This window comes from Anopheles merus, chromosome 2R (assembly GCF_017562075.2).
Source record: "Anopheles merus strain MAF chromosome 2R, AmerM5.1, whole genome shotgun sequence".
Lineage (NCBI taxonomy): Eukaryota > Metazoa > Arthropoda > Insecta > Diptera > Culicidae > Anopheles > Anopheles merus.
The window spans coordinates 50,752,831-50,769,248 of NC_054082.1; the positions used below are offsets into that span (position 1 = coordinate 50,752,831).

A 16,418-nucleotide genomic window follows, 5' to 3' on the forward strand; every position below is an offset into this window, starting at 1 on the left:
GGATTTTTTTTTTTAAATCAAAGAACATCTCGTTTCAGGACTACTGCTCACGTACGTTACATGTTCTGTGAAGTTGGAAGCTTTACTCGAAGTCAAAAGAAAAAAAACCTGTGTGCGTGTGTGTATGTATGCTGTAGAAGTCCTAATTTTTACTCCCAGGATGTAAGGGGCAACATAAATGGACTCAAGCATTCCTTCAAAACAAGAAGTGGAAAGCATGGTCACGTTGCTCGTTGGAAAAGTGCCTTTACGAAGCCGGAAATGTTCACGGGATAGCTTCAGACTGTTTTCAACGATGTATGATGGAAACGTACAGATGCCATGGTGACTTATCGTTGCTGAAGCTCACGTCGGTGCGTATGTGATTGCAAAGTGTCTAAAGAATAAGCGAACGGTTTCTGCTGCTTGAGACGATCATACTTCACAATGGACGAATTTCACACATCAGCTAGCCTCGTAATGAACTTACCGGGAAAGAACCTTTTACCGGTTGAATGAGCGACCAAAATGCGTCTCTTCTCGTATCTCGTTTCCCGGACGGCAATGTTCATGATCGTACTGTTGCACTGGACCATGCTATCAATCGTTCGAACAACACTGCATTATACGGGTTGTATCCAATGCCGCCAGAAGCGACCGAAATATTCGTTGCCTTATCGCTGGCTTTATAGAAACCGGAATGGCTAATATGCATTGTTGGTACATTGAATTGATGGATGATAAATAGAATAATCGTATCGTTATCTTATAGAGCGTTTGTGACGGATGTGTGTGTATACATATTATTTAATTTGAAATCTGTCATTTAAGATTGCACCGTCTCATATTTTAGTGCTTGAGCTAAACAGGTAGTTTAAATATATTTGAATAAAGAATATTGAACATTCTGACGTTTCAAAACAAATTTGGTACAATCATTCTACCCATTTGTTTGATATGTTCTTTAGACCTTTTTAGGAACGCAGACCACTTCGCTTTGAACATACCTTTGCCGCGGTCCACATCCATTAAGGGCATTCATATATATGTATATTTAATTCAAAGTTTTTTTTTATGAAAAATATGTTAAAATCTTATTCTAGACATGCCTGTAAGTCGGTCTCATGGTACAGTCGTCAACTCGTACGACTTGACAACATGCCCGTCAAGGGTTCAAGCCCCAAATGGACCGTGCTGCCATACGTAGGACTGACTATCCTGCTATGGGGCGTAATTCAAAAGTCACTGAAAGCCAAACACGAGTGGTACAGGCAGGCCTTGACCGACAACGGTTGGTGAGCCAAAAGAAGAAGACATGCCGTAGAAAATGTTATCTGAATTGTCGAAAAAAATGCACGATATGTATTGTAATAAGCTTTTCTTAAAAACTCATTTTTTTCGCGAACCGCTTCTGTTAACGCCACGGACCACAGGTTGTAGACCACTTCTTTAGACCACCCTTTAAGGAAATTGAACATTTTAGAATACTGCTTAACTTATTTTTATTCAAGTATTAATGTGAAGCATTAAAATGTTATGTTTTTTCTTGCATTTACCGTTGTGCATTTTTATCTACAAAATGCAACCGACAAATGGTACCCATAAGTGTAATCCCCAGTTATGCTTTGTGTTATATGTCACTTGTTCAACCTTGTCAACAGTCAATCTTAATATTTCACAAACATATGAATTGTGCAGAAGAACTTTTGGGTGGATGTCCGGTTTGAACATCAAGTATGGGAAAACTAAAGAAAGCCGGTAAAACAAAAAAGAAAAGCCAAACAAATTGTTTTCTTGGGAAAGGCTCGTAGAAGGTTAGGGAGCAATTTTATTTGACCGATATCAAATCATTCCGGTTCAACACGAACACTAGTGGAAACGACAAGCGTTTTTATATCCCTACCTCATGCAATAAAACTTATACCGACCGTGCGCTCGGTGTAAGTGGATAATGCGCATTTTGACTTTCATTTCCCGATTCTCGGCTCTCGTTTTCCGTGGCAGTCAATGTTTTTTTTTCAGTCGGACTCGAGGTAGACGGAAAGGGACTATGGTGGCCATGAAAAAGCTAAGGCCATCCAAAGCAACGAGCTACGAGCGTGGTGTTAGCGAGGCCAGAGATTGGGAGTAAAAATAGAAAATCAATTGATTTTCGATAGCGTTGTGCCGGCAGTCCATCGTACGTTACGGAAGATAATTGTATTTTCTTTCGCTTCGCTCACGATCCATCTGCTTCCATCAGTCCATCGCAGCCAATGAGGAGCTACTTTCCGGCAAGGAGGATAAACGGGCAGCACGTGCGTTGGCTAGAACAAGGCAGCTAGAAACGGAAGCTCTAGCGTTACGGAGTTCGAATTTCGGCCGGTTGTCAAGCGGAAAAGTCGTCTTAGCCAACATGTCAATTTTGGTTTCTTCGATTACCTGTTTGGCCACGGGGATGAAAGCGCTTCCTTTCGGGGTATTGGATGGGTGAAGCATATCGATGGCGAAACGGACCAGAACAATCTGGTCCGGTTGCAATAGACTGTTTCAATATTTTTACGTCAGCAAAACAAAAAAGGCCTTTAATATTTTTCCTTCAACTTATAAGAAAATGTGTGATATTCCTTCTGCTCTTATCCGAAAGTCTTCCTTATGCAACTAGTAGCGAAAAAGCTTGCTGTCCATATCAAGTACGAACGATTGCACTTCAAAGGAGAGTAAATTTACATTTCAAAAGAAAAAGAGACCGACTTTGATGTTCGTCTATATGGAAAAATGCATTTCTCAATGCCTTGACGCTTCGTCTTATTAGGGGACACTGAAACATCAACTCTTTCTGCCCATTATGCGTGCTACGAGTTGTAGTAAGTTCTGTTGACTGCACATTATTTTCACAGGTTCTCTTTATCCTTGTGCTAACGATTCGTTCCGAACATAAAGAAAAGTGACCGAATGAAGAAAATTGTCTTCTATTCCAATGCATTTGACTCACTCCCATGTTTGTGTGTGTAAGTGTGTGAGTGCGAAATGGGTTATGTTCGATTCCTTTGAGCTTTTATTTTCATAACCGGTAGCAATATCAAAGTGTGTGGCTGTGTTGTGTGCTTACACAGAGTGGCAGTATCTTTTTCTTGAACTTTCCATTATTCGATTTCGCTTTTCCGTCTGCACTAACAAATCACTCTCCAGTCAGGATATGTTGCAAAAAAAGGAAGCAAAATGCCGGAATAGAATTGACAAAGCCGGCGAAAAGATTGGTTCCGGGTGGGCCCGATTATCCGGAAGAAATGAACGGAAATGTCTGCTAAGCAGAAAAACGTTTCTTCCTCAATTTGCTCTGTCTCTTTTTTCAAGACAGATAACCCCACACGTTCAACTGTAGAAAAGTAAAGAAAGTCCCATAAACTAAGCGAAAGTCAAATTTTACTGAAAGCTGGTCAGGAACATTGGAAAATATCATTACGGTACAAACAAATACTGCCGATCACTCGCATATGCTTAAAATTGGTCGGTGAGGAAAATAGTCCCGTTTCAGTGAGCTTTGCCTAGCTGACAGGTTTATTTGGTCTGTGAACTGAATCGTAACATTGTCGCATAATAGCAGCACCAAATTATGGAAAGAGCCCTGTAGAGAATAATGAGTAGCAGAGGGACATTATTTTATTGATGATGCATTCCGCACGAATGGAAGAAGAAAAACACATTGGGTGCTTTTTAAAGCCCACAGAGATTGGATGGATAATTTTGAGTTGTGAAATAGACTCATAATATAAACATTGCGGAACAAGGGTTCTTGACGCTAGTAAATTTAACAATTTCGTCACGGTACGCTATCGTAGTGGATTGCTTTCCTTTCCTTTTTGCTTTTCTACCATCCAATATCAGCGAATGGTGTAGATCACGTCGTAAAAACTTCCACTGTATCACTTCGTTGACCTTGTGGGAAAGAATGCCACGTTCGGGTGCCGATATTTCAGCCAAAATAGTCGTAAAACTTTTCAAGGCCTTCGAACCTTGGCATTTCAGAACACGGGAAATGAATTGACTACATCCCGAACCCCGTCCCGAAAGGAAGAAAGTGCACTGAAGCTCTTGACCCAGATTTTTTGCACTCCAGCATCGATCGTTACCGTAGTGCGGCACTTGTTTTTGGTTTTGTGTGTGTTTGTGTGCGTCTGTGTGTGTGTGAGTAACCGTTGCCGGGAATCTGTGCCAAAAACTTTACGGTTGGTGGTGTATTTTTTATATTTTTTTGCTTTTTTTCTTTTAGCTTGTTCCTTCACCGAATGTCCGAGCCAGTATCAAGAATAGAATGTATATGGCGTTGAAAGGGGTGTGGTTGAATCAGAAGAAAAAAGAAAGAGCCATGACCCGCAGAAAGAGCTAGATTCGAAGTTCTGGTGAAAATAACTCAAGTGTCGACGTCGTGTCGACAGGCGGGCAGCATGCGATGTGTTTTATTTGCAGCGATTGATTGTAGAGAATAATACAAAACTCTGAAGAGTGAACAAACAATGCAAAAAAAAGCCGTGGGGTAAGAGAAGGTAAAGATAGTACAGAAAATTGGGTTAGACGTTGATTGCATGTACAACAGGCACTCGTTGTGTGAAATGATCAAGCGATCGAAACAATCGATTGGTTCCAAATGGAATGTTTGTAAAAATATAACAATAAAATATATGTTGTTTCGTGCTACAAAGAGTTAAAGCAAGGTGATAGCTTTTATTATAATATTTAAATAGATTTTTTTTCGAAACTATCGCATCACATGAGCATAGACGGCTGCAACTGAGTAAGCATTTCTCGAAAGGAACATGTTGCAACTAAGTAGTGTCTGTCACAAAATGAAAATTGAAAATAAAAGTTTAATTTACATAAATACATTTGGCAACCGAACCAACGATCGCAATCTCAGGAATAACAAAAATAAACAATTTGCAGATCAAGCATCGATCCTCGAAACATAGCTACATTCCAAGAAAGTAGTAGCACATCCAAACACTGAGGCGTATAGCATAAACACTAATACGATTAAAAAAGTATGGATATTAGAATGAATATCGCAAAAATAAACCACTTGATATTCAGCATTCTCTTCAAACGGTAACGCTGTAATTCGTGTAGGATAGTATCCATCTTCGCTATCAAAATATCTGTTAGCCTGTGCGAAGGCAATCGGACTTGAACATTTACTTCGAAGTCCAGAAAGGCTTCTTTATTGTACCTGAAAATAACACTACGTTTGAAGCATCTAAATAAGATGAGTAAACTAGCAAATGATACCTACTTATTTATTTTCTACAGAGAAACTTAAATCATCAAGCATTGATTCATTCCTCAACGAAACAACCTTCCTCAGTGTCAGCTCATATTTCGCCCTATGTGACTGATAGAAGGAGAGATTGCTTTGAGAAGATTATCTAGATTCAAAGAATGATTATCAGCTCATTATGTGTAGTGGCTAGACGCCTACCAGCTTTTGTGTCCTTTTCTGGCTTTGCACTCAACCAACCACCCATCCACTTATCCTGTCGTACCGAAGTAAGGAAAATAAGGTCTATTATCTGGCGGGTCGCATTGGACGCCCATCCGCGGATAATCACATTACTACTGCGGGCGATACTACGCCCACAGAGCTTAATTTCTCGGTTCCATCCTACCGTACGAACTGTGCGTTAGAGACACACGGCGATAAGGGCCGCCGTATACAGGATGAGGTGTATCCGAGCCACAGGTAATTCGTTTTTAATTGCACGGTGCGTTTACGGTGCGTAATGAAGGGCGTTCGTTCGTGCGTGCGTACTAGTGGGGTTGTACGATGGGCACGAACGCAAAAAAGTGCCCAACAACGTCCCAAGGTACAGCGCAAAGGGATCGGGACAACGAGTGTTGATACGGTCTGGTGATATAATTTGGATTCCATCGATAATCCGCTCATCATCGGCGCAACTTTAACATCATTAATTACACATCCGCCATGATGTGTCTAGATGGGCTCACTCCAAACAAATTCTCAAACCCAGGTGCTTGTTCGTTTCGTACGTGCTCATTTTACTGGTTGTTGTTGTTGGATGTTTGGGTGAGAAATATTTGTGTGTTCGAATGTGTGTTGTTTTCACATGCGTTGGGAACCATTCATTGACCCTGATACAGGGTGCGGCGCACGTGTTCGATCATCATCGAAACCATCGGCAATCGCATTTTAATGGCAACATCGATGATGGACTTCGATCACCCCTCGCAAATGCGGCACGCGAAAGTACAATTTTTCATTGAAGTCCGCTATGTGAGGTCAGCTTATCGATTGTCGTAACCTGTTCGTACACTACAGCGAAACAATCAATCCACCCAACCTGACTGGCGTTGAAATGCGCTTCTACAGATTCGCGCAGTGCATTGTTTGCGATGTGGTGTCTTGTTTGCTCGTTCATCGTAGCGTTGTCTTAGACTCTAATGTACTGGAAAAAACAGGCAAAGCAATTTGCAATCTAGATAGAGATTCATACCAATGGAGCGAGGAATTGCTCGACAAGAACGTGCATCGGCTTCCATCAATACCTTTGGCTGAAGTACAGGGTTTGTGGTTTCCCGAGGCAATCAAGAAAGAGTGAATCTTTTGTTTAAACCGCGGTTGGCTCTCGGGGGTAGAAATGCGTTGAACTTTGTGCTTCGGCCAGAGAGTAGAAGCACAAAGAATGGTAAGAGAATGCAATCAGTGGGTTTATCGCTTTTTCAGTGCTAAAGAAATTCTTTCATTGCCCTCCAATAGCCGTTAGCATGCTAACAGGGTGAGAACGATTTAAAGGAATTTAAAGCCACATTCATTTTGCTGCAATAAAGCTGCTGAATAATTTCTTTACATAATTAAAATGTAGAAGATTTTCTTCTACAAGAAAAGTATTTAATTATTTTGCAGAAATATGTACTACATCATGTTAAAGTTTAATACTCGTCTGAATTGCTGCTTTAGCAATAAATGCGACAATCGGCACGCTGAGTTTACTGCAATATAGTAGGCTAGGCTCTTGAAATGTCAGTCATTCGTTACGGTTTGAAGTGCCCTCGCGTATAGAACCGAAAAGGCCAAAGAGGGTGAGCAAATTTGAACGAAAATGTCCGCTCCGGAGTTAGCGTGGCAAGTGGTCCGGGATATTGGTGTGCACCAGCTCCGGCACGGCAATGTGGGCGGTGCTATCGACAGCTTCACCGAAGCATCGCCGAGAGTGTCTGAAGACGATGAGTCGATGGTGGTGTTGAAGACCCGGGCACAGTTGAAGTATTGCGAGGCTCTCCCGGCACTGGAAACCATTCGTAATGCTCGAAAATATCCGGGAAATTTGTTGCACTGCCGGGCGCTGTACGAAACGGGCGATCTGGAGGGGCATCTGCTTGCGTCGGCTAACGGACGACGCCACCAGCATCCGGCCGGCGGTCATCGTCAGCAGGACTTTACCGATGAGGTAGACCTCGGTCTATCCACATTCGATTGTACGCTGGGCGACCGGGCCGGTGCCTCGCTGCTCGAGTATCAGCATCAGTTTCCAGCGATAGTGGCAGAGCAGCGGGAGCTCCGCCAGCGGTCGGCTGATCGTCCCCGTTGGAAGATTCTTGCCGAGGCGGGTGAGTGCGATGTGATCAGTTTGCTGGAAACGGTGCGCAAGGAGCCACCGTTGCGGGAGCAAGTGCGACGGCAGAAAAACAAGCAAATTCTTGGCCAAATTCATCTCGGCCGTGGATGGGAGGATTTGATGTTTATTGAAGAGTTGCTGCCATCGGGCCGACACGGGCCAGTTGTCCAGTTACCACAAACGCGACAAAGCTCCCGTGCGATGGCTCAGCTGGTGGATGAATGCTACACGAAAGTATCGGGCCGGATTCGGCTTTCGCAGGCCTGTTTTCCAATGTACAGCCAGCGGCACGGTCGCTTTGGACCGCAGATGAACCATCGGCGGGAGTTGCATGAAATCGATGAACTGCTCAAGTTCCGATACCGTGCGTACCGTGCAGTGTACAACCAATTCGATCGCATGTACGAGCTACGCGAGCAAGGCAAGACAAAGGAGCTACTGCGGTACGGCGGAGATGTGTTGGACGGTTTCTACAAGACCACCACGGTACGGGTACTCCCCGAGAAGGGTAAACTGGTGCGAGAGGTGTGCAATCTGATCGGTTTGACCATTCTGGACGGGTTGCGTATCCCACCCAGGCTGATGGATGCCCCACCGGACAGTCGCTTGATGCTGTTGTTTGCCGTTCCGCCGGCAAAAGAAACTCTGGTGGTTGCTCCCGTGTTTGGCGACATTTCCACTTACCGAGACCCAACCGAGCCTGATCACGACTACTTAAGCTACAAGTAGGTGGGGACGGCTTTTTTTTGCTTTATAAAGCACGGGAAACGAGCCTTGAAAATCCATATGGTGATGTGTATTCTTGGGTTTTTCTTTTTATTCTATGTTTCCTCGCAGGAGTAAGGTTGCCGAGCTGGAACGGCGCTATCAGCGCGTTCAGTATCCCATCGAGCACTGCCTCATCGACTACCAGATGGCAAGGCAGCATCTGCTCAACGGATGGCTGGACGATGTGAAAGTGATGGGTAATCGGATGATCGACGAAGCGATCGCTTGCGGGAGCCACTTGTGGCAGCTTATCGGACTACTCACCATCGCCCGAGCCTTCTGTGCTCAGAATAATCTCGAGCAGCTGGCCGTGCAGTTGCTAGCAGCGGCCAAGCTCGTGCAAAGTCGTCTGCCCGACGAACGGATTGCTTTTTTCATCGAAATATCGCAGAAGCTAAACCGGGATTTGCTAATGAAAAAGCTGGTCCATTCCCTCGAACTGGAAAGTACGCTGTTGGCTTAGTGTACGGAGGTGCTATGGTTTGAACCAACTTTGCCGTGTTACTCCTATCCACCATGGGTGCTGCGCGGCTTTAGAGTTCCTTTCATGGGTCTTTATACTCCAACAACAACGATACGATCCTTTAAAATACTGGGAAACAAATCCACAAAAAAAACAAAGCAAAAACAGCCACACAACCATTACACGGCAGATGAACTGTTTTCGGAAGGTACGTTTGGTGTGGTCATTTATCATAGTTTAATGCAACGTTACGATTCTGCTTTTGAGTTTCTTTCGGTTGGCTGAAAAAAATTGGTGTATCGGTGAATAAATTTCATTATTTGTGGCTGTCAGGGATTCTGGTGTTTTTCTTTTCATTGAGATGGCACCTTGTTCCCAATTCAATGGGGAAAGTTTGAGGACAATACGGTGATGTGGGGGTTCCGTGTCGAAACATTTCTACACTTGTTTCTCGCTACACCGTTTTGTGTCGCATACTAGTGCAACCATTACTGCTTCATGGTGAAAGTTTTGTTTCCCACATCCGAATTACAAACAGTGGAACGAACAGAGGAAGCTAGTGGGCCCTTATCGAAAAAAACGGTGAGAAATATTTACCACCAGGGACTCTCCAACTCGATGATTAGAAGTACCTGAGCGGCAAAAATGGGTGCGGGGAAAGCAGCAAAGCCGAAAAAAAGTAATTTTAAATTTTAACGAAACCAACATGCAGCAGGAAATACGAGAAAAAATAACGCGGCGAGCGAGTTTATGATCCCTACCCGTGGAGTAAGAGTAAATTTTACTGCACTGGTTTCTGGACCGGAAAAGCGCACACGAAACGTTTCAAAACGTAGGGAGGTGAGACTTTAGGTTTCAAAATTGAAACGTGCATAGCGCCACAGGAAGTGGCAGAGAGACGAAACAATGGAGGAAATTACAAAAAAGGTGGAACATAAAACCACCATAATGCTGCTTTGTGCTGTGCTTTACGCCAAATCCAGTTATGCAGCGGTTTTGCACAGTGTTCCTACACCTATTCTTTAGATTGTGGTAAAGGAAAGTACATGTTAGCTTCAAGAACAGGTTAAACAACCAGTATGAATGTTATTTTTGTGCATTAAATCTATCAAAGAGTTAAATGTGTAAAATAAATCAGCTCTATTTGAAACTTTAACAATATCGTAAAAGGGCAATTGAACCAGTTTTGATTTATGACGTTATAGTCAGCAACATAATGGCACATTTTAAATGAAACTGGAGAACGCTAACGAGCACAGGAATGGGTTCCCTCGTCATTGTGTGTGATGGAAGGATTTTGGAGCAGGATGTAATGAGCAACATTTGCATGCATTTCGATTTAAGCGAATGATTTATGTGACGCGGGTTTTGTGTGTTTTACCCTTTTCAACTGATTTATCGCCATCGGTGGCAAGCAACTGGAAATACATCGATAAACTTGTCGGCAATGAGCATTAGCAATAAAAAACAACAGTTTCACTGTTTAAAATTGTTCAATCAGCAAAAAAAATCAGGTTTTATGATTGCGGTTTGAGTGTTAGGTTTAGGTAGTTTTCGCTATTTATGTATGTCTGAATTTAACTAGGTAAACCTGAAAGGAGTTTCGATGCCCTCTAGCATTCCCTCACTCAAACATCAATAATTATCAATCAATAAGCTTGATTGCATTTCTATACCACTTACTTCACACATTATGAAGTGAGTTTCAATTACTTCATCATGATGCCTGCAACCAACAGCTTGCAAGCCGATCATGTTCGATATGCAGTGCATCTCGTACAGTCATTAGTAAATGAAACTGGCAAAACTTTAAAATATGCTGAAACATAGCTGAATCACTTAATTGAATCTTCGTTTTGATTGGGGAAAAGGGCTACCTTACACGCAACTTTGGTCGGTAGTTTACTGAAAACTGTATACTTGACTGGCGCCGGGTGCTGGAATAAATCGGGAATCGGATTATACGTATCAAATGGGGAAAGTTTTCTGTTTACCCTTACACCAGATCGATGATGCTCAAGTGTGTAGCATTCCCCTGCATCAGCTTGTTTGTCCAGTTAACAACTCACATGAAGCGAAAGTTTAGGGAAAACTTTCCCCCCGAGTATGGTTGATCGTTGCCTGAAGGGTACTTAGAGTTACTTGTAGGTAAAGCCTTCTACCCACTCCGGAACTATTGATTGATAATTTACACCTTGTTGTTCATTCGGTTGATTTAGGCTAGCAAGAAACGGGTTTGTTAAATGCTTTGAGTTTGTTTACTCCATACATTCATGCGTAGACGAGGGGGAAGCATTTACCGGAACCCCTGCTTGGAAATCGTGTTTTATCTTATTGCTTGTTTTTCCATTTCATTTCAGATGGCACCGATCAATCTAACGCAACAGCTCAGGACACGCATTGGACGGACGACATGGACGCAGCGACCCATTTCAATCTGAAGTTGTCAGGTCACGCATAGTCAGCGCTCGTCCCGTCCCGTACGACATCCCAACACCTACATTCGAACAGGGCAATCAATCATTTTAAACCTGTGACCCAGCACGCCGAAACCATTCGGATCCGGGGATGGAACGAATCCGTGTAGCGCGGCGGATAAAATCATTTCTCGGTGTGGCGTCCCTTCAGTAATCAAGTTCTACAAACAGGGGTCGTAAAAATTCCACATACTCACATACACTTGTACAAGCTCGAAGCTGAAACCGATTGACGGCAATAAATGTCCAGCCATGCCTGTCGGTGACAGAACCTGCGTCAAAGTTGTGGCTTCGCTCGTGACCCTGGTCGATGGATGTCATCGGTGGAGTGGTTTTTCCGTATCGTCCGGTACGTTCAGCGGTTTGTGGCTGGGACAGTAATTAGCTTAGAAAACTGTCTGCGTTAGAGTGCTGGAAAGAAAGGGGACGAGAAAGAGTGCACGTGTGGCTGTGTGTCAGTGTGCGTCTGTGAATATGTTTAAGAGAAAATGACTTATGAAGGGTTAGCTCGCAGAGTAGAAATAGAGTGGCATTAAAGGAAGTAAAAGAAGGTCTCCATACATATCAGCAGTAGAAACAGAAAGAGAGAAGAAAGAAAGTGAGTGTGTGTAAGGTTAATGAAACCGTGGGTAGAAGGAGTAGTGACGCACATTGTTGTGTATCCTAACGATTTTCTACGGGGAAAAAGCCGTTGGAAAGATGAAACGAATGAGAGCTGAACTGAGCTGGAAGTGTAACTATTTGTTTGCATTGTGTAATGCAGGTGACGGTGTGAAACATAAAGCAGCACTTCTTACTACACATGTGTGTATATGGATACGCTAATTGGTTCCCTGCTGGTGGATGACATTGGTGTGGCCCGACAGCGACAGCAGGTGCGTATAGCTGAACAATCACACACAGTGTGGTCAGCCGGGATCGTTACCGAGCGTAACGGGTTTGATCAACAAGTACCGAGTACGACATCTTCAACGATCTTGGCCACGGTGGTAGGGGGCAGTGTAACGGCGGGCCTTGAGCCGGGGAGCAGCATTCCGACACCGTTCGCAGTGTTGCTGGCGCACAATCAGTCAACCGGTGACCATGGCTTCGGCCACGGATTCACCGGGGATGGTGGAGACGCAGGGGGCAGTGGCAGCGGTGAGGCCATCGTCGGCCCGGCGGCTTCGATCGGCATCGGTGGGTCGCTCGGTGTGCCACTCGCCGGCGGTACGACGGTAGCGACGATCGTGTCCTCGACGCTAGCGAACGCGACCCTGTCCGAGCACGAGCTGGACCTGGACACGATCCGCAAGGTGATCATCTGCATCGTACTGTTAGCTGTGATATTTGGCACGATCGTCGGCAACATACTGGTGTGTGTGGCCGTGTGTCTGGTGCGGAAACTCAGACGTCCCTGCAACTATCTGCTCGTGTCCCTGGCCGTGTCGGACCTGTGCGTCGCCTGCCTAGTGATGCCACCGGCGTTGATGTACGAAGTGCTAGGCGAGTGGAACTTTGGGCGCGTGTTCTGTGATATCTGGGTGTCGTTTGATGTGCTGTCCTGTACCGCTTCCATCCTTAACCTGTGCGCCATCTCCGTCGATCGGTACTGGGCCATCACGAAACCGCTCGAGTACGGTGTGAAGCGTACGCCCCGGCGAATGATGCTCTGCGTGGCGCTGGTGTGGTTGGCCGCGGCCTGCATATCCCTGCCTCCATTGCTCATCCTCGGCAACAAGCACACGATCGGTGAAGGTCCCGACCAGCGGCCTTTCTGTGCCGTGTGTGAGGATGTCGGGTATCAGATTTACGCCACACTCGGATCTTTCTACATTCCGCTCGCCGTGATGCTGTTTGTTTACTATCAAATATTTCGTGCCGCCCGGCGAATAGTGAAGGACGAGAAGCGAGCACAGACACGGCTCGAGAACAGTTTGGCGGTCGATAAAACGAGCACTACCACCGCTACGACAACGACGACGACCACGTCCATGAGCTTGAAGCCTCCGGACTCGATCGTTCCGGCGATGAGTGTTGGCGGCGGTTCCCCTCATCAGAAGAAGCTCCGGTTTCAGCTGGCCAAGGAGCGGAAGGCATCGACCACGCTCGGTATCATCATGTCGGCGTTCACGATCTGCTGGCTACCCTTCTTCATACTGGCGCTGGTGCGGCCGCTCATGGACGATGACTACCCGACACTGTCGTCGTTCTTTCTGTGGCTCGGGTATGCCAACTCGCTGCTCAATCCCATCATCTACGCCACGCTGAACCGCGACTTCCGGAAGCCGTTCCAGGAGATCCTGTACTTCCGCTGCTCCAACCTGAACATCCTGATGCGAGAGGACTTCTATCACAGCCAGTACGGTGAGCCAGGGTCGCAGCGGTTCGTGCTCGAGAACGAAGGGCAGCACACGGCGCGGGAAAGCTTTCTCTAACTCTGGTTTGGTTTTGTTTGTTTAACCGCGCGGGTCGATTGTTCCTCGTAAAAGTGCTATCATTCATACCGGGATGATGCTTTTGGCCTATCACTAATATTGTATTCTGGTCCGAAGGAAGAAGGAAGAAGTCTGATACAGCCGGTTCTAAGCAATTCGTGCAGCCATAGTAGTATTAAATGTTTCACTAGCACCGATTGTCACATGTTTGAAGACGAATTAAAACTATTATCGCCTTCAGCAGTTCCCCGAGATAATCGAGTACTTAGGTTTCCGTGAGACAATTGGTTGGTTGGCCTTGTTGGGAAATTATTAAATTAATAATTACTCACCGCCACACGCACAGATCAGATGAAAAATAAAAAGTGAGATAGAGAGAGAGAGAGATAATGAGAGAGAAAGTAAAAAGAAAGCACATGCTAAATATGCTACAAACATAATAAAAAAGCACAAACCACCCAAGCCGATACAATCACGCAGTCTACATAGATGGTATGGTAATCATAACAATCCAAAACATTCGTATTGGCCATTCAACGCAAGCATTAGGCTTTGTCGTTGAGGTATAAACACAATGCATCTTTGTACTTTGAAGGGACTGCAAAAAGCTCACGTTAAGGGAGGAAGAAAATAGGTGAAAATATAAAAATAAGTTACTAGAGGGCATGCAAACGTAGCAACAAACTGTTAGATTAGTTTTGTTAGTAGCAGATTCTCGAATGTACGGCTAATTGACTAGAAAGGCGATGTCAGGTGATTCTGTCATAAATCCAAGTATAATTATTCTAGATCTCAAAAGTACGAGCTTTAGTTTTTATAAAAACGAAACGTAATTAGTTGAATGGCGTAAGAAATATGGCTTAAAAAACTCCCCATTGAGTTTAGCAAATCTGGCTTTGGTTAATGTTTTTAGAGCCTATTTCTTTACTAATTTGTCCCTATGAGTCGGTTTTACAGAAGGAACGGAAAAGAGCAGAACATAAGACTTTAATGCGAACAATTACTATATCGTAAGAATTCTGACCGTATCTTAAGGGTTTAGAGAAGGATATTTGAAGAATTTACTCGTCAAACGAAATGAACTCTTTTAGCATGTAAACTATAGTGTCTAGGTGTGATCGTTTGTCGAAGGGGAGGATATGCAAGGTCAAGGTGATACACCAAGGCATAATTTCCGTAGGCTCTAATTGAACGGTGTGCGTTATACTGACCGTCAAGGTGTACACCAACCGCTCATATGTCGCACATCCTTGCGATAGTCGTATCGGATAAATGTTTTTATTTTCGTTATTGATTTGTATGTGTATTACTATACGGCAAGGACATAGGACTCACACCGTCAAAAACACTCCCACAAATACATTCGTAATCCTACAGGAACAAAAATGCAGGTGTATCAAAACGAATCTTTCAATACACACAAAAATAAAAATAAAATACCACATCACATTAGACAGAGCGTAATGCTTCACTATTTGAACGGTAGGCGTAAAGATAACTCGATCGTGCGTGCGATGCGTATTACAACTATTTACAATTCAGCTCTCTAAACTACCAGCTAAGCATAACAGCGGGCATGTGTCTATACGTGCGCAGAATCGATTATTTACAAGCAGAGCATGAGTTGTTGCGTTGGTTTTGGACTATTTTATTGTTTTATTTTTCTATCGATGATTGAATCTCTACTACAGATCGTATTTATAGCAAAAAAAAAAAAATGGACACAGACTTTACTCTAAGATGAAGCGTGACTTGAACCGGAACGCTACTCGTATACCTTAACTGAGCTTTTTGGGGAATCTGTTATCGAAACACTAGATTATACGAGAAATATCGTGAAGCTCAAACGGAATCATTTCTCAAAATCAATTCTTGATAAATGTGCTTCAGTAGGGAAATAATGTTATGATATTAAAGGGGAGATGAAAAAAAAGAAAAATGAAAACAATACTTCAACATGGTAAAAAGGAGAAAGTATTCCAACCGACCCGCTAACGGGTGGGCTGTCTATAGTAGCGAATGTATTTGAAACAAAAGTCTGGTTGATTTTATACTGAATTCTATAAACGCTCTTATTGCTACGACGATGTAATGAATGAAAAAGGTAAATAAATATCAACTAGAAGTCTAACTAAATGGATGAACGAAGAAAAGGAGCAAACTGAAATATGGAATCTTAAACAAAAAAAAAACTGCTAAAACTACTCCTGCCAAAAATGGGCACGAAAGGAGGGCACTTAAAATAAAATTAAAACAAAATGGTTTGTAGCTGACAAATGTGTTGGAAGTGGTGCATTTGATTAAATAGATTGAAAGAATTAGCCGACTTTACAGGTAAGATATTTTAATGATAAAGTCATAGGAGATTATTGAGCTCGAGATAACCTTCAGTGTGCAGTTTGGCAGTGTGTGTAAGCTGTAGCTAAAATTCATTTTGCATGAAGTTGTGTGAATGTTTCATATCACTTGATGATACCGCGAAGCCGCACGGAACAAACCGGTCCGGGCTTGACTCTTAAGGATAGTATGAAATTGGATGCTTAAATGGAAATTAATATATCATAATAAAATGGGCCGAGCAGTCATTTTTGGCTCTTGAGTAGCAGCCAGCCAACGTAGGCTATGCGAAAGTTGTTTAAAAACGCTGTCTACGGCTACTGGCAGTGGGTGGACAAGTGCGTGAGAAAACAGTCAATTTGTGGTC

General features: G+C 43.8%; 2 protein-coding genes across 5 annotated transcripts in view; both read left to right on the forward strand.

Moving 5' to 3' along the window:
• Positions 1-15,981, forward strand: part of LOC121589314 (5-hydroxytryptamine receptor 1-like) — a 48,133-nt gene extending 32,152 nt beyond the window's left edge. For 3 of the 4 annotated variants that reach the window (XM_041908115.1, XM_041908113.1, XM_041908114.1), the window contains one exon: positions 11,181-15,981. In XM_041908115.1, coding sequence (XP_041764049.1) covers positions 12,110-13,714 — 1,605 coding nt within the window. In that variant the 5' untranslated portion in view covers positions 11,181-12,109 and the 3' untranslated portion in view covers positions 13,715-15,981. Of the gene's footprint in view, positions 1-284; positions 354-11,180 lie in introns of those variants that run through there. The other variant, XM_041908116.1, reaches the window with a different exon arrangement.
• Positions 6,968-9,156, forward strand: LOC121589313. The gene is made up of 2 exons (XM_041908112.1): positions 6,968-8,314; positions 8,427-9,156. The coding sequence occupies exons 1-2, from the start codon at positions 7,074-7,076 to the stop codon at positions 8,818-8,820; spliced, it is 1,635 nt and encodes a 544-aa protein (XP_041764046.1). The 5' UTR covers positions 6,968-7,073; the 3' UTR covers positions 8,821-9,156.
• Positions 15,982-16,418: the final 437 nt, after the last annotated feature.